The sequence below is a fragment of the Neophocaena asiaeorientalis genome, unplaced genomic scaffold, assembly GCF_003031525.2.
Source record: "Neophocaena asiaeorientalis asiaeorientalis breed wild unplaced genomic scaffold, Neophocaena_asiaeorientalis_V1.1 scaffold461, whole genome shotgun sequence".
In the NCBI taxonomy this organism is placed as follows: Eukaryota; Metazoa; Chordata; class Mammalia; order Artiodactyla; family Phocoenidae; genus Neophocaena; species Neophocaena asiaeorientalis.
In genome coordinates, this window is record NW_020173230.1 from 2,225,388 (window position 1) to 2,242,847 (window position 17,460).

The window sequence follows — 17,460 nt, forward strand, 5'->3', positions numbered from 1 at the left end:
TGCTGTAATTACTTCAGTTTATTCCTTCACTACTCGGCAGCCAGGACCTTTGGGAGGCGCCACAAAACCAGGCGTGGAAGCCCGCAGCGCCGCGAAGCCCCGCCCCCTTTGAGCAGGCACTGCGCTTGCGCTTCACTTGCCAGGCTGGGTTAAAGTCGCAGCCGACAGCCTTGGGATTTAAAGGGCCCGCTGCCTGACCGAAGTTGGTTTGAAGGCAGGAGGTGGTTGGCTGTGGACGGCACTTGGTCATGGGACCTGTGCGGTTGGGAATGTTGCTTTTCATTTTGACTGTGTCTGGGACGCCGAAGGAGGAGGACGATGACACAGAACGCTTGCCCAGCAAATGCGAAGGTATCTAAAGGGAGTAGCCCCTATTCGCATCCCTCTGCCCTACCTCCTTCTGGGCCAGACCAAATGAACCGTGATGGGTGGGTCACCTGACCTCCTTCAGGACCTGAGGGAGGTTCTGATGGAGCCTGGTGGAATTCGAATGGGGTCAACGGAGGGAACGCATAGCGCTACCCCAAAACTATGGCACTACAATTCCCATGAGACATTCAGAGGGAGCCCGCTTTTTCTTGCTGGATTGGGCCTCCCAATGGTTTGTGGGAATTGTAGTGCAGAGACTATCGGCCCAGGACCGACCACTTTACTGAGCATCGTGTGTGTGTGTGTGTGTGTGTGTGTGTGTGTGTGTGTGTGTGTGACTTAAATCTGAAGAGACTGCAGGAGTGAGGTGTCAGGCTCATTACCTGTGGACATCCTCTGCTCCACCCCAGCGGAGACGCTCCCAAATTATAGGCCCCACGTCCCCCTGAGGGGTTTGGGAGTGAGTACGTCAGCCTTTGAAGCTCATAAAAGAAAGAGGAGGCCACACAACTGGGAGAGGTTCCCCATAATTGTGAGGTTTTGCAGAGGGTGTGCACTGTATGGACTTTACCGTGAGCAGCATCTTCTGTGACTGTATCACCTATGGGGCCCATCTAGGAGGGGGCACTTCAGAGTGCCCTGGTCCCCTGGTTTGTTGCCTCCCTGGCTTTAATTTCTTCCTGGATTCTTTTCCCCTTCGCCTCACTCCACGCTGCATTTCAGTAGCAATGTTCCTCCTGACTTGGTCCTCATCTCTCCTCTCCTTTCATTTGTGTCCCTACTCTTAACCCCCTACACCTGTCAGTTTTTCTAAACACAGACTCAATTGTGTACGTCCTTGCTTTAACACCTCTTCAGGCCTCCTGCTGTGATTAGACTACAGCCAACGTTTTTGGCAGAGCATCCAAGTGTTTGTGGTCTGGCCTCCATCTTTCTTACATTTCCATACCCCACCTCCCATCCCCAAAGTGCCCATGCTTCAGCCATACTGAACCTCTCAGTGGTCACTGAGCCTGCCTCATCCTCTCACACCTCTCTGCCTTTGCACATTGTTTTTTTCCTTTGCCTGGAATGATCCTTGCCCTTCTGTATTTGGTTCTTCAAGACCCAGTTTAAATGTCACCTCCTTTGGAAGCCTCCTTCCTTATCTGTCACCTCCCACTGCATTGGAGGGAAGGAGAGTACCTGTGTCTCCCTGTGTATCCTTAGCATAGTGCCATAGGCACATTTGGGACACTTTCGCTCCTTGCCCCTGTGTTTAGTTTGCTTGGCACTTCTGTATAGGCCTGTCCTTTTCTTGGGACCCACTGGTGCTGGAAAGACAGTGGTGGAAGAGACACAATGCTCATCCTTGAGAAAATCGTAGGCTAGTAGGAAGTCCATGAATGACCATTGAATGAATTTTGCATTTCCTAGTGAGATTAAGTCTCTTGATAGAGTCCATTACACAATATTTTCACCACCTTTTTATCTATCCCCAGAGACATTGGCAATGTCCTGTGGATAGATCATGGGTCTTATTACTCTCTGTATTGCTATTGTGCATCCAGAAGGGGCTCAACAAATAACTGCAGAAAACAGCAAACACTTAGGCAGTGCTCACCACGTCCCAGGCACTATTCTCGGGGCTTTACATAGATTGATTGATTTAATCCTCACCACACCCCTGTGAGGGAGGTACTATTGTTATCTTCATTTTAGAGGTGAAGAAACCAAGGCACAGCAGGATCGTCACCCAGCTACTAAGTGGCTGAGTCAGGATTCCAGCCTTACCAGGCTGGCTCCAGAGCCTGCACTCATAACCATTGTGCTCTGCTGCCTTTGCTTATCTGCCGAATGAGTTGCTGCTTTGTTTGTTTGTCTTTCACGTCCCCTTGGATATCTAGTATGTAAACTGCTGAGCCTGGAGCTACAGGACGAGCTGAGTCGCACTGGCCGATCTCGAGAGGTGCTGGAGCTGGGGCAGGTGCTGGACACAGGCAAGAGGAAGAGACACATCCCTTACAGTGTTTCGTGAGTTCTTCTTGGTGTTCTTCCACCTTCCAATCCCTGAAGGAGCCCTGGGAGCGCCCACAGCATCCAGGGAGTCTTTGTTTCCCCTCTTCCCACAGAGAGACAAGGCTGGAAGAGGCCTTGGAGAATTTATGTGAGCGGATTCTGGACTACAGTGTTCATGCCGAGCGCAAGGGCTCACTGAGATATGCCAAGGTCAGACTCTTCTCCGGGGCAGGATTCCATCTCTCAGAAACTACAACCTGTACCCCCTGAGGTCCTCATGATGTCTGCCCAGCTCCCCGCAGCTCTGGAGTGTCCCCTCCCCATCGTAGACTCCCTCATCTCATCTCTATGGAACTCACCGGGGTCTCCAGTAGTTGACAAAGCTGATATGGCAAAAAGGGGAGGAGGCAGGGCAGTGGCCTGGGCTGATCTCAAATTCCCATCTCTCAGGGGCAGAGTCAGACCATGGCAACGCTGAAAGGCCTGGTGCAGAAGGGGGTGAAGGTGGATCTGGGGATCCCTTTGGAGCTGTGGGATGAGCCCAGCGTGGAGGTCACGTTCCTCAAGAAGCAGGTAGGATAGGATACTGCACTGCCCAGGAAGGTGAGAAGGGAACCTGAGAGGGGAGCTAGATCCTAAGGAGGTCCATCTTTGAGCAGAGCAGGGACTCTGCCATTGACTGAAGTGGGCCCAGGAGCATATCAAGAAGTAATAATGGAGGCTAGTGATATATACTGCCACTTACTGAGCACCTACTGTGTGCCCGATTTGGGGCCACAAACTTTCCAGCTGCTGCCTCATTTTACCCTCACAACAACCTGACGTGGTAGGTACTATTACCACTTCCCATTTTACAGGCAAGGAACTGAGACTCAGAGTATAATAACTTACTTGGCAGCGTAGGTGCTGGTAAATGTCTGTTGAATGAATGAGGATCACACATCTAATAGGCCAAGTTTAACCTCCTGGTTCCCTGCCTTTCCGAAGTGGGGTGGGGAGACAGGGAGTGAAGACCAGAGAGGAGGGTCTGCAGAGGCCAGCAGAGCAGATACCCTTCTGACCTTTCCACCTGATCAGTGTGAGACGATGCTGGAGGAGTTTGAAGACGTCGTGGGAGACTGGTATTTCCACCATCAGGAGCAGCCCCTACAGCATTTTCTCTGTGAAGGTCATGTGCTCCGAGCTACTGAAACTGGTAAGCCTGGCGGCTGGCCCCTTTCTTGCCAGGTCACAACCTTCCCTCTCCCCAGGACCAATATCTAAATTGTTTTCTATCACCCAACCTAGCATGTCTACAGGAAACTTGGACTGGAAAGGAGAAGATCACAGATGGGCAAGAGAAGACAGAAGAGGAGGAGGAGGAGGTGACTAACACACCAGGCCACCCCAAGCATGACCCAGAGGAACTCTGACCTTTGCCTTTGAGCCCCCAGGAGGGACAGGGGTCTTGGAGAAGAACCCTCTGAAGTCTGAGCGCTCCCTGCCCCACAGCTTTCAGAGTGTGTGTATGTGTGAGTGACCCCACCCTAGAGCTTGTAGCTCTTCTCTCCCGTGTAGTCTCAGGCAGGATCCTGGTGGTGCAGCATGGCATGGCTATGGGGAGAAAGGTGGGAGCAGTAGGTGGAAGCCCGGCACCGACAGATGAGTCCTCCACCTGCCATTTATCCCCTTGTCAGGTGTGTGTGGTGACAGTATTGAGATATTTAAATATGTCTGCTACTCCCCACCGGACCCAGAGGTCAACATGGCTTAGAAGCAGTGGACCCTGGCAAAGTCACTTTGCCCCTCGAGGGTCTGTTTTTAGACTCACAACAAAGAAGCTGAATGGACATTCTCTCTACGACCTATACACGCTGCCGGCGTCTAGGAGGCTACATGCCAACAGTCTGTGAACGGGAAGGGGACACTGGATGGGGACGGGGTAATATTGATAAGTTAGGTGGGGTAGACACTTGGTCTACTTCATATTAATTTCACTGCAGGGCCACCACGTAATATCAAAGGCGCCAAATTTTCTATAACGCTAGTAAACTTTTTTTAAAATATCAGCTGGGCCCCAAATTTCAAACAACTGCCGTGCACACATCTTAGCTGGCCGGTACGGCAGCGCCCTGTGAATAGGGCCGTTGGTCGCCGTCCTGTTAAAAGCTAACGGTGCTTTGTAGTTTTGCAGCCCAAGGAGGGTGGCACGGAACAGGTCGCTGAGACAGTTTTCGGGCTTGGGACTGCGCAGCCGCGGTCCGCGCATGCCTGAAAACGCGACGGAATTAAGTTACGTGCGCGGCGACGCCTGGGCCGCCATACTTGGGTGACGGGAGCTCGCAGAGGACAAACTCCCACGCACTTTTCCTGTGTCACTTCTGTCCTCAGAGTGAGGCAAGACCTAAGAGGAGATAAAACTAGGTCCAAGGTAGAGAGCGGCTCCAGTTAGAATGAAGAAAATAACAAGGTTATCTCCGGAGGGTGGCGGTTGAGGACCTCACACGCGAGCGGGGTGGTGGCCGAAGACGCTGAGGGACGAGTGCATTCTCGCCGAAGTTCAGTTGGGCGATGCCAACTTAAGGGTCTGAGAGGGGTGGCAAGGAACTGAGATTCACTCCGCGGAGGCTGGGCGAGTGTGGAAACCCGAAGGGAGCGGACAGTCGCCGAAGGCCCCACTTCCTTTCCCCCGCCCGTCCCTCTCCGGCCATGAGCGGTGTAGTGCGCACCGAGCCGCTGCGCGGGGAGCCTCCTCTGCGGGTGCCCGGCGACGCCTTTTCTGTGGTGGTTCTGCTGCAGGGCTACGCGGAGCCCGAGGGGGTCGGCGACGCTGTGCGCGCCGACGGCTCCGTGACCCTTGTTCTGCCCCAGGCCTGGGGCCCGGCCTCCGGCCACCGAGAGCCCCCGCCCGAGGTCTACGAGGCGAAGACCGCCCTGGAGGAGGCGGCCCGTGGCCCCATGCTCGTGGACACCGCGGGGCCCTGGGCTCGAGAGGCACTCTTGGGGGCCCTGGCGGGGCAGGGCGTGGCCCCGGGAGATGTGACTCTGGTGGTGGGGACCCACGGACACTCGGACCACATCGGGAACCTGGGGCTGTTTCCCGCGGCGGCCCTGCTGGTCTCGCACGACTTTTGCCTCCCCGGGGGCCGCTACCTCCCCCACGGGCTGGCTGAGGAGCAGCCTCTGCGGTTGGGGCCGGGACTCGAGGTGTGGGCCACGCCCGGCCATGGTGGCCAGCGGGACGTGAGCGTGGTGGTGGCTGGCACGGCCCTGGGTACCGTCATGGTAGTGGGCGATGTGTTTGAACGCGATGGGGACGAGGACTCGTGGCGGGCGCTGAGCGAAGACCCGGTGTCCCAGGAGCACAGCCGGAAGAGGGTCCTAGCCACTGCCGACGTGGTCGTGCCTGGTCACGGAGCCCCCTTTAGGGTGATCAGGGAAGCCTCGGCGCCAGAGACAGAGGGTCTGGGGAACAGCCGGCCAGATCTCGTGATCGGAGACAAGGAGCCCACGGTGCACCGATAAACCCCAGTCTTGACTGAATTCCTTTCAGGGACCCCAGCCCCCCACCCCCAGACAAGAAACTGACGTCCAGGACACGAGAGGATGTGTCAGAGAGGAGTCATGGGTTGTCACTTCCAGCCCTCGCAGGAGGCCAGTTTTCCAGCGAGGACAGAGTACTTTTGCCACAGCTGTCACCAGTATCACTAGGACCAAGGACTGGCTCAGCTGTGTGCCACCTCTCGGGCTTCATTAGTAAAATGGCAGAATGTTCTTGGGCGAGTCTTCCAAAATAAAAGTAGAAACTGCATTGAAAATCATACTGCCCTTCAACTATTCTCCGATAAAAAAGAAAAAAGGTCATACTGCCCTAAATGTAAATGTGAAGCATTCATAGTGATAATCATGCAGATATAATCCAGCAAGTGCAACAAGGAGACACTTCGGCGATATATCGCCTGTTTCTCAGAGGAAGCAGCTTGCTGAGAGAAGGTGCAGGGCAGACAGGTATTCTAGTCATCTGACTTTAAGTTATTAATTCGTTCAATGAATGCTGCTTAACACACCTGCACTGTCTCAAGCACGGCTCGAGGTCGCGGGGATACAGCAGTGAGCAAGCCAGACAAACTCAAGGAGACAGGTAAATAATAATAGTAGTAAACCAAATAAATACGGGTCCTGGTTACTGATATGCAAAAAAAGCAGGGTGAGAAGGGTATAGAGTACTGGGGTGGGAGAGTGGTCAGGAAAAGCCTCCGAGGTGATGTTTGATGAAAGAACTGAATGAGAAAAAGCTGGCCACATGGAGGTCTGGGAGAGGGGCATTCCAGGCACTGGAACAGCAGGTATAAAGGCCCCGAGGCAGGCTTGACCTACTTGAGCAGCAAGAGGACCTTGGGATTGGGTTGCAGAGAGCGGGGGAAGAGTGGTAATAAATGAGCCTACAGAGTTGGGCAGCGACATCTTGCAAGGCCTTGGTAACCATGGTTAGGGGTTTGGATTTGTCCTGAGATAGAAGGCTTTGGCTTTATACTGATACAAAAGACCAGGCCGTTGACCTGGTTTCATTTATGTTTTAAAATAACCACTCTTGTTCTGAGTGGAGAAGGGGTTGGAGTGGGGCAACAATAGAATGGGCTGGACTAGATCGAAAGCCATTGCGGTCTTCCAGGTGAGAGAGCTTGATGGCACCTGCCCTTATCCCAGAAGTCCTATTGTGGCTGTGGTCCTCTTCACAGCTGGGTTCCTGAGCTTGGGCCTTCCGTTCACACAGCCCCAGGATGGACAGAAGCACTCAGGTTGGGAAGAGGAAAGAAAGGAGGAAGTCCACCTTGTTGTGGACGATGAGCCTCTCCGGTTGGATGCTGTCACGCAAGGCCAGGCTGGAGGTCATTTCCCAGGCGTCCACGAAGGCCACATGGTCAGCAAAGGCAGCGCAGAGGAGCGCGTTCACCTGGAGGGTGAACCAGTTGCTGCTGTACATGGACTTGTAGCCGGTGTTGGCCAGTTCGATGACCACTAGGGTTCAGGGCTCCCAGGCCAGCAGTGCAGCCACGGCTGCCCAGATCCCTGCCAGTCGTTGCATAAAGATGGACAGAAGAAAGGTAGTGAAGTGGGTGCCCAGGCACCACCATGGTGTGGGGGCCCCCAGCCAGGACCCCCCCACTTCATGGGCCACCAATTGTAATGAGGCCACTGGTGTGTGGAGGGAGCGCAGGGGCCAGCTGTGCGTTCCAGTGCCGCACTATGCCCCGAGCAGCGTCCACGGCCGTCAGAGAACCCAACTGATACGTGGTGTGTAGATCCACTGGCTTCAGGGCTGCACGGAGGACGAGAGAGGAGGGGATGGGTTATTTAGAGCTGTACACTCTCAAGTTATACAGATAAAAGTTCCAGTCTTGACTTACTTTCTAGAACATGGATATCCTGCCCTTGACTCAGGGCTGGTCACCCAGAGCAACATATCCCTTTGGCCACACTGATTGTCTCTAGGATGGATGGGTCACCTACGCTAGTCCAGTCTTAGTAATCTTAGGGGTTTTGCTGGAGCTAAGGGAAAAAGTCTTGTTCTTTCCTGCAAGACTGACATGGGAGGATGGGTCATCTTGCCCCCTTGTTGGAAGAGCCCGCTGCTGCTGGGGCCACCAAAGAGGGACTGAGAATGAGAGAATGAAGCTGAACGGTAGGGGGCAGAAGTGGGCAGTGAAGAGAAACAGACCAGATGACAGGTGTGAGCACGGGAAGCCAGATCTGTGCTAACTCATCAGTCACATGGGCTAATCAACTCCTTTCGTGCCTAAGCTGTTCTGACTGTGTTTACAGCTGTTTTCAAGATGAGTTGTGAATGGATACAAACACTGATGGAAATGATCCCTTAGAGGCAGGGAGTGAGGACAACAGCATGGGGAGAGGGCTGACAACAGAGGGGAAAAGTGCTTAAGATATTAGGAGGTTGGGCCGAGAGTGACTGTTTCTTTCAAACTTCTTTTTTGTGAAAACTCTTAGGAAAACTGGACCTATATGATCAGCTTCCTCTACTCACAAGTCATTGGCAGACATTGGCTGCAGAATAACCCGGGCTTTCTTGCCCAGTGCTCTCCAAGAACAGCTCTCCGCTCCAGTTTGGGTGACTGCCCACTGCCTTTCAGACACCCACACCCTCCTCTCCTGCGGGCCTTTGAGCCCGCTCCCCCTCCACTCCCCATCCTCTCGCTTTTCTCCACCATCTCAAACACCCAGGCTCAGCTCTCTCACCTCCTACAGAAAACCTCCCCTGAATTTGCCAACCTTATTTTAAACGCTAGCTATGCCTTCTCTATATTGTTGACTTAGCATTAGGTGATACCTTGTGTTGGTCATTATTTCTGGAAATGTCCTCTCCCCACTGTGCCCCTTGAGAGCAGAAGCTGCAAGGCCACTTGAGGTCTAGGCTCAGAAATTGCAGAATATCACTTACATCACATTCTGTTGACCAGAGCAGGCCAGCCCAGATTCAGGGATGAGGAAATAACCTCTCCATCTTGATAGAAGGAGCTGCAAAGAATTTGTGGCCATTTTTTTCTGTTGCAACATACCACAATGGGTTAGTGCACAAATTGGTGATGCTAAAAGTTCCCCTTTTTTGGGAGGTGGGGTGGTTATCCTAGGTTCTATTTTTATTTTTTGATTTTTTAAATTGAAGTATAGTTGATTTATAATATTATATTAGTTTCAGGTATACAACATAGTGATTCAATATTTTTATAGATTGTACTCCATTTAAAGTTATTACAAGTGGCTGTATTTCTCTGTGCTGTACAATACATCCTTGTTGCTTATTTATTTTGTACATAGCAGTTTGAATCTCTTAATCCCATACCCCTATTTTGCCCCTTCCCCCTTCCCTTCCCTCACTGATAACCACTACTTTGTTCTCTATATCTGTGAGTCTGTTTCTGTTTTGTTATATACATTCCTTTTCTTTTCCCCCCTTTGGCTGCACTATGTATCTTGTGGGATCTTAGTTCCCAGACCAGGGATCAAACCCATGCCCCGACAGTGAAATTGCCAAGTCCTAACCACTGGTCTGCCAGGGAATTCCCGTGTTTTGTTATATACATTCTTAAATGCAATTTTTATGCCTTCTCCCATTGCCCAAAGCACCTGTCAATCACATCACATCATTCCCTCTTCACTTCCGGAAGGGGGCAGCACTTACTTCACAGAGAAAGCAAAGACCATTGATTGTCCCAGCTATCTCAGCTTCAAGCCGCCTTACCAGAAAACTCTGCATCTGCACCCAGGCTCACCTCCAGAAGAGGGGTGATTTACCCATTTATTGTGGGTAGCTGTAATTCATTCATTTTCACATGCGTAGTATTCAATTTTGTGAATTACCATGTAGTTGTTGGGAAAACTAGTTATCCACATGTGAAAGAATGAAATTAGACCCTTATGCCATACACAGAAATTAACTTAGAACAGATTGAAGACTTAAATGTAAGACCTGAAGCAATAGACTCCTAGAGGAAAACATAGGGAAAAAGCTCTTTGACATTGGTCTTGGGTGTGATTTTTTTGGATATGACACCAAAAGCAAAGGCAGCAAATGCAAAAACGAGTGGGACTACCTCAAACTAAAAAGCTTCTTCATAGCAAAGGAAACAAAATGAAAAGGTAACCTACAGAATGGGAGAAAATATTTGCAAACTGTATACTTGGTTAATGTCTAAAATATATAAGGAATTCATACAACTCAATTGCAAAGAAGCAACCCAATTTAAATATTGTCAAAGGACATGAATAGACATTTTTCCAAAGAAGACATACAAATGGCCAACAGGTATATGAAAATGTGCTCAGCATCACTAATCATCAGGGAAATGCAAATCCGAACCACAATGAGATACCACTTCACACCTGTTTAGGATGGCTATTATCAAAAAGATAAGAGATAACAGGTAATGGCGAGATTGAGGAGAAAAGGGAACCTGTGTGTACTGACTGTTAGTCAGAATGTAAATTGGTATAACCATTATAGAAAACAGTATGGAGTTTCCTCAAAAAATTAAAAATAGAATTACCATGGTAATTACCATTACCATATGATCCCAACCCCACTTCTGGGTATCCAAATGAAATGAACTCAGTATGTTAAAGAGATATCTGTACTCCCATGTTCACTGTAGCATTATCCACAATAGCCAAGATATGGAAACACCATAAGTGTTCATTAATGGATGAATGGATAAAGAAGATGTGAGATACATATATGTATACACACACACAGAGGAATATTATTCAGCCTTAAAAAAGAAAATCCTGCCATTTTTTTGGCAGCATGGGTGAACCTGGAGGACATTTTCTAAGGGAAATAAGTCAGACACAGAAAGGCAAATGCTGTATGATCTCACTTGTAGGTTGAATCTAAAAAGTTGAACTCAGAACCAGAGGATAAAATGGTTGCCAAGGGCTGGGGAGTGGGGGAAATGAGGAGATATTGATCAAAGGGTACAAACTTTCAGTTATAAGTTCTGGGGATCTAATGTACAGCACGGTGATTATACTCAGCACTGTACTGTATACCTGAAATTTGCTGAATGAGTGGATCGTAGGTGTTCTTGCCACATACACAAGAAAAGGTAACTAGATGAGGTGATGAATGTGTTAATTAGCTTGATCATGGTAATCATTTCATGATGTATACATATATTAAACCATCAAGTTGTACACCTTAAAAAAATCACGCTATACAACATAAATATATACAATTTTTGTTAGTTTTACCTCACTAAAGCTGGGGAAAAATAATTTTAAAAGCAGTTAATTTAATATTAGATATTGGAATGACAAATTCAAGTCAAAGCTGCTAACAAGAGCAAAAAACTAAAAGAAGAAATTGGAAAGATGGCCAAAAAGTAACAAATGGGAAAGCTGGTTTGAAGGCCACAGAGACTGTAAGGAACAGTAAATGGATCTAAATCATAAGCATGTTTGGCTCTGGGTTAGTTACCCCTATTAACAGCAACACCTTATGGTTAATTTAAATGTGACCCAAATAAGATCCCTTGCTCATTAATCTGGTATTGAGTTTTCTATTAATTTGGTACTGAATTCAGAGGTTACCAAATAGGCATAGAAGAATCCCATCTGATAGTGGACTACTCCAAAGAAAATTTTTGCTTCTGCCAAAAATTTAGGCTAATAACTTCCTAGAGTGTGTTAAATTAACACAGGTTGAGATTTTTCGGACCAATGGTTCTGTGAATTTGGACTGCACATCTGCCTAAGGGCTGGCTTACGGGTATAAATTCTCCAGAAAGAGTTTTCTCTGTTCTGGACGAAGGTCCAAGACAGTCAAATTCTTCGAAATCCTCTGCTTGAGTGTGGCGTGGTGGTCTCCAGGTCACACAATATGAGGGTGTAGAACTTTGAGACCCTGACTTTATGCCAAGCGGGCAATTTCCTATTAGACTCACCACATTGTCAAAGACTTTGGGGTCTGTATCCTGCTCTTGGCTTCCTGAACACGAAATCGCAAGTTTCTTGAGCTTGGCAAATGCCCTCAAGGGGAAAGCAGTCTTTAGTGTATTACTCTCTGAGTTCCCAGTTTCATTTAGATTTTGCCCTCTGATAATTCCTTTAAAATTTGACAGATTATCAATGCATTTATTTATTTAAAGTAGATAGAATGTGGTTTTTTTTTTAATTTATTTATTTTTGGCTGCATTGGGTCTTCATTGCTGCACGCGGGCTTTCTCTAGTTGTGGCGAGCGGGTGCTACTCTTTGTTGTGGTGCGCCGGCTTCTCATTATGGAGGTTTCTGTTGTTGCAGAGCACGGGCTCTAGGCGTGCGGGCTTCAGTAGTTGTGGCGCACAGGCTTAGTTGCTCCGCAGCATGTGGGATCTTCCTGGACCAGGGCTGCTCGTAACTGTGTACCCTGCATTGGCAGGCGGGTTCTTTTTTTTTTTTTTTCATTTTAATGTATTTTATTTAACCCATGTATCCAAAATAATGTGTCCGTGTGTAATCAATATTTTTAAATTGAGAATTTTAAGATTCTTTTTATTGTACTAAGTCTTCAAGATCCTGTGTATTTTACACTTAACAGGGCATCTCAATTCATATGCTACATTTTCTTTCTTTTTTTTTTTTTTTAGTCCGATAACTGAATTGAACGTCAGGTTTTTCTAAATTGATTTTTAAATTTTCTTTAATTTTAATTAATTTAAAGTATGGCATTTTAATTAAGGTGCGATTGGGGAACTGAATTTTAAATTTCTTTTAATTGGATTCAGTTCCTCAGTTGCACTGAGCACAATTCAGGTGGTCTACAGCCACATGTGGCTAATGGCTGCCATACTGGACAGCACAGGTCTCTTGGCATTAAGAAATGAGACAGCTTCATCCTCTCCCAGCTCTCACTTCGTGAGGGTTACTTCCCGTCTCTGTCAGTGAGATTCCTTTTGTGCTGCCATGAACCCAAGGTGATCCTCAGAGCCTCAGATTTGACCAGATCTCGAGACCTGCCATGAAGTTGTCAGGTAGAAAGGGGTGCAAAACTAGCCCAACTTTCCCTTAAAGTCTTAAGACTGAGATTAACTGACCTTAGACACAACTGATTCATACGTTCTGCCTCTCAGTAGCCACTTGTCTGCTAGAAACATTTTAGGCAAAGATCTTTCCCTTCCACCCTGCTCCCCCAACCTACATGCATCCTCTCTGTAGGTTCACCCAGAATCTGTCAGCATTCCGTCGAGAAGTCAACGACTCGATGAAGAATTCCACTTACGGCGTGAATAGCTATGTTATGAGCTGACACCTCCTTGGACTCTACCTGTACAGGGCAGCGTCCCTTTGGTCTGGCCCAGAGGAGCAAACAATTACAATGGAGAGGGCCTGGCTGATCCTGGCCCCCTCCTCCAGGGGTGTGGGGAAAATGGCAAAGGTCAACTAGCTTCTTCCCCAGGGAATAGGGGTGTGAGTGCACTCACTAGGGGGGCAGGGCGCTGCTGGTTCCTGGGGGATTGGGTGGGAAGGGTGGTGGGAGGAGATAGAGACACAAATGTGTGAGACTCCAGCCCTCTCCTCCTGGGGCTGCCCACGGGGAAAGAACCCCAGTGTCCTGTCACAACCTGCCTTGTATAAACATGTACATTTTTTCATAACATTTTGAACAAGGTTTATATTGACTCAAGTTTAAAAACAAAGTGTGACTGAAAAATTTTTACAGAGTCCAGTGCACCAATGCTGATGTGAGGGGTTATGTATGCGAGTGAGGAAAAAATGTGTATTCTGGTGGCCTGAAGCTTTACTGGACGAGGATGTGTGAACGTGCAGAGATATATTTAGTGACACAGTGTAGAGAGGCAAAAAAAAAAAAAAAAGAAAAAAGTAAAAATTCCAAATGTATATTTTTTCTTATACCCTTTCCTTGCCCCCCAAATTATCACTTCCTGTTACTGTATCACCCTTGTTATTAGGAACTCTAAGCCATGTGGAGCACCATCCCTCCCCCTTCAACCCAGATGCTGCCCTAGGTCCCTTGGCCTCTTGCGGTGACAGACAACTCCAGCTAAAAGTGTTTGGTGTTCTTAGCTTCATCCTCTTTCCCACTTTGCTTATCCCTATCCTCAGACCCATGGCCTTGCCCTCCTCCCGGGATGAGAAGACAAGCAGAGCCTTCAAGGCCAGAGGGGAGTCCTGTGGAGGGGCCGCCTGCGGGGAGTCTCAGCACCAGGAGAGCGAGGACCAGGCTCCTTCGGAGGACTGAGGAGGGTAGGGGCCTTCCCCAAGCCCGCCCACCCCTGCTGTGACTGGAACTTCCTTTATCAATCTGGCTTCTTTTCCTATATTGCAAAAGGGCCTCTCTGTGGTCAGTGCAAAGGGAACAATGATCTAGGGCTCCCTGCCCCGCTCTGCACACTGAGGGGCTGGTCCTGACCTGGGCCAGCTGGGGCCTCTCCTCTCTCCCTCAGCTCCCTGCTTCTGCCACCCGCTTGGCATCTCCTTAGGAGTCAGTCTGTGTCTCTGTGTGTCTCTCTCTCCTTTTCTCTGCTTCTCTGAGTGTCTCTCTCCTCCCAGGGAAAGGGGTGACAGCAGGACCAGTTCAGGCTCCTTCAGGGAGAGGTCCACGGCCCTGAGTCCCTGCCCAGCTACAGCCCCTTAGAGAGGAGGAGGAGGGAGATGCTGGTAGTCAAGCCTCAGCCCCCAGCCCAGGCACCAGGGGCACCCAGCATGCTGGTGGTCTCTCTCTCTGCAGGTAGGGGACACGGCAGTGCCCCTCTTCATCCCCAGGCAGAACCAAGGCCCACCAGGCCCCTCCCGCCCTGCTCTGCTCCCTGGGTGCAGTCTCACACCCTCCCTGAGGTGAGGTGAGGGTGGGTGCAGGTTCCCACCTACCCAGAGGGTGGGCCTTCTGGAGGCCACGCCTCCACCCAGAGATGCGGGACTGGATCTGCAGGGCCCTCTGTCCTCACACTCTACAAGGAGGACACCGGGGCTCAGACACGCCCTGCCCCACATCCAGGACTCTGAGGTGGCGGGTCCAGGACTTGAACTCCAGTCTTGCTGAGCCCACAGAGCCTTCTGCTCCTTCTGGATGCTTCCTGCTGGCTGCACCACAGAATCTCTGGGCCTCACCCTGTGAGTGCAGAGCCCTGCGGGGTGAGCCCGGAGGCTGTATTTAATAACGCTTCTCAGGGGGTTCCATCTGCAGCTGTGCAACCCTGGCTCGTCCAGAGCCTTCCCTGGACAGAGGGGATGAAGGTCAGAGCAGTCATGAGGCATCCAGCTGACAGTCCCTGGGACCCTCTCTGATGGAGGCCCTGCCCGCCTGTGACTGGTGGTGGGCGGGGTGAGAGACTGGGGGCTGGGAACTTTGGTGGCCCCCCAGGGCTGGCTGGGATGGAGGCTCTGCTCACCCGCTCTCCAGGATGACGTTGGCATTGGTTCACAGAATGGACCATGGGGGTGGGAGGACATGATTTGAACTTCCTTTTTCCTTTTCTCAGTTTTTTTCCCAATCCTAATAGATGTTTTCCACAGTTCTCTCATGGCCAGCCAGGTAGTCCTGGCTTTCTCTATGTGCCTGCACTTATAGGCCTCAGAGGACAGATTCTGCACTTTCATGGAACCCTCTTATCTGAGTCAAGCCCTAAACCTGCATTTTCTCATTTTCAGCTTTATAACATTCTGTGGTGATGTATCCTTATGTTAATTTTCCCAGGAAGAAACTGAGGCCCAGAGCCTTAATGTCATGGAGAGTCCCAAACTCTCCCATTCCTGTTGGGGGAAGGGAGGATGAACTCCTGTCACCAATTCAGCCCAAGCATCTTTCAGAGTTCACAGGGAGGTGACCTCACTTACTCTGGTTCCCTCCAGGTCTGGATTTGGACCGCACTCAGGTCTGTCTGCCTCGTGAGCTTGGCGCTTACCCAAGATTGCCCCTCCCCCACCAACCACCCCCGTTAACCTCCCTCACTTCCCCTTCCTTCCACAGCCCATCCTGGGGGGTCATTCATTGTGCTTCATTCAGCTGGCCCCTTCTCAGGGTCTGGGGAAACAAAGGCAGGAGGGATGTGAGTGTGGCCCCTGAGGTGAGGCAGGACACATGAGGCAAAGAAAGAGCACAGGGAAGGGGGAGGGACGAAGGGCAAGGTCTTGGTCTCTGCTCTTTCGCATGGGTTGTCCACGGGCCTCTGTTGACATCGGCACTCTGTTTACTTCCTCTTGTTTTGCAGGCAGGGAGGGGCCCAGAGAAGGCTTCTCCTGCCCTGGTTGGGTGCAGGCGTGCAGTGAGCCCTCCAGGAACTAGAGTCCAGCTGGGAAGGGAAGACTCTCAGCTTGCTTCACTATGTGAGGCAAGTAGAGGGAGACCCAGGCCCCACAAAGTTGAAACAGGCAGGGATGACATCTCCTGCTTCTTGTGTGTCGGGTGCTTTGCACTCGTGTTGGCCATGTTTTCTTATTTGCTGTATTCTTGATGCTCTGACATCTGGGGCCTCACTGACCGGGGAGAGACTGTCCCTCCCAGGGCTGCCAGTTCTTAGAAGAGCAATGGACGTGCCCAGGAGCTCACCTGTCATATGCAAACCAGCCAGTCCAGAGCCCACGCTCCCCACCACCTCCTCCATCTGGCTCTTATGCTCCAGGAGGCCCATGTTCTTCTGCCATATTCATCCCAGGGCCAGGTACCAGGCAACTAGGGACAGCCCCTAATCCCCAGAGCCCGCAGACATTATTCATACCAGCTGATCCTAAACCTGCCTGCTCTCCCTTGCCTTGTCTTTCTCACAGAACCTACAACAAAGGCTCCTGCCCATGTTTCCCCCTCCCTCCCTCTGCCTCCTGACTGACCCTGGTGCCTCCCTGCATGGCCCTGCGTGGAGTGCTGGGCATCTTGTTTTTATGGTTTTGTGAACATAAACTGCTTCCTTCATAACAGTCATTTGCATGTGTGTCTTACCATACCTGATTAAAACACATTCAGGTTATGTTTTAAAATAGCTCTTAACTCTCCCAGCAGCCCCAGGAGGTAAGCAGGGTCTATTTTGATCCTCATTTTTATGCAGGAAGAAACTCAGGTCCCGAGTGAGATGATGAGATTTAACTGAGGTCACATCACATGTAAATGTCCGCTGTGGCGTTGGGTCTGAGCCCAGAGCCCGTGCTCCCTACCACTTCCCCATGCAGTGACGAAGGTCAACAGCCCTCTGGCCCCGTTAACAGCCAACGCTTCCCTTTTCTGTGTTGTCTTCCTTCTGCACAGGGAGAAGCTTGAGGACTGATTGGGACACTGGCTCAGGGGGTCCTTGTCACGTGGCACAGTGAGTGGGACAGTCAGTGCTGACTGAATGTTTATGGAAGAAGGAGAGATCTTTAAAGGATAGGTATCTGTGTGATGATCCATGTAGCTTTCCAGGCCGTGTGCAGGGTCCTCTGTGTTACCTCATCCTGTCCTCACTGGGACCCTCCAAGGGAGGTACTGTTACTACCCCCACTTTACAGATGAGAAACCCAAGGCTCAGGGAAGGGAAGTCATCCGTCCCACAGTCAACTCCAGAGGCTGTGTCTGTAGTTCCTGCTTCTGTCATATTCACAAGTTTCATCTTTTGGGACCGAGACTTCCTCTC

At 50.2% G+C, this 17,460-nt stretch overlaps 4 protein-coding genes across 13 annotated transcripts in view; 3 read left to right on the plus strand and 1 right to left on the minus strand.

Moving 5' to 3' along the window:
- Nucleotides 1-137: 137 nt before the first annotated feature.
- Nucleotides 138-4,415, plus strand: CNPY4 (canopy FGF signaling regulator 4). Of its 2 annotated transcripts, XM_024745430.1 has the most exons (6): nt 138-351; nt 2,256-2,382; nt 2,481-2,577; nt 2,818-2,940; nt 3,445-3,562; nt 3,655-4,415. In XM_024745430.1, the coding sequence occupies exons 1-6, from the start codon at nt 249-251 to the stop codon at nt 3,777-3,779; spliced, it is 693 nt and encodes a 230-aa protein (XP_024601198.1). In that variant the 5' UTR covers nt 138-248; the 3' UTR covers nt 3,780-4,415. The 2 variants fall into 2 exon arrangements, with proteins under 2 accessions (XP_024601198.1, XP_024601200.1); XM_024745432.1 differs by lacking the exon at nt 2,818-2,940 and having other exon boundaries at nt 145-351.
- Nucleotides 4,416-4,529: 114 nt separating this feature from the next.
- MBLAC1 (metallo-beta-lactamase domain containing 1) lies at nt 4,530-5,908 on the plus strand. Its single transcript, XM_024745429.1, has one exon. The coding sequence runs from the start codon at nt 5,056-5,058 to the stop codon at nt 5,869-5,871; it is 816 nt and encodes a 271-aa protein (XP_024601197.1). The 5' UTR covers nt 4,530-5,055; the 3' UTR covers nt 5,872-5,908.
- Nucleotides 5,909-6,356: 448 nt separating this feature from the next.
- Nucleotides 6,357-17,460, plus strand: part of LAMTOR4 (late endosomal/lysosomal adaptor, MAPK and MTOR activator 4) — a 76,645-nt gene continuing 65,541 nt past the window's right edge. For all 9 annotated transcript variants that reach the window (XR_003003343.1, XR_003003342.1, XR_003003345.1 and 6 more), the window contains exon 1: nt 6,357-6,487. The gene's annotated coding sequence lies outside the window, so the exon portion shown is untranslated. The remainder of the gene's footprint in view (nt 6,488-17,460) is intronic.
- The window catches only part of LOC112399873 (paired immunoglobulin-like type 2 receptor beta), an 11,804-nt gene continuing 1,485 nt past the window's right edge, over nt 7,142-17,460 (minus strand). The window contains exon 3 of the mRNA XM_024745273.1: nt 7,142-7,365. Coding sequence (XP_024601041.1) covers nt 7,142-7,365 — 224 coding nt within the window. The remainder of the gene's footprint in view (nt 7,366-17,460) is intronic.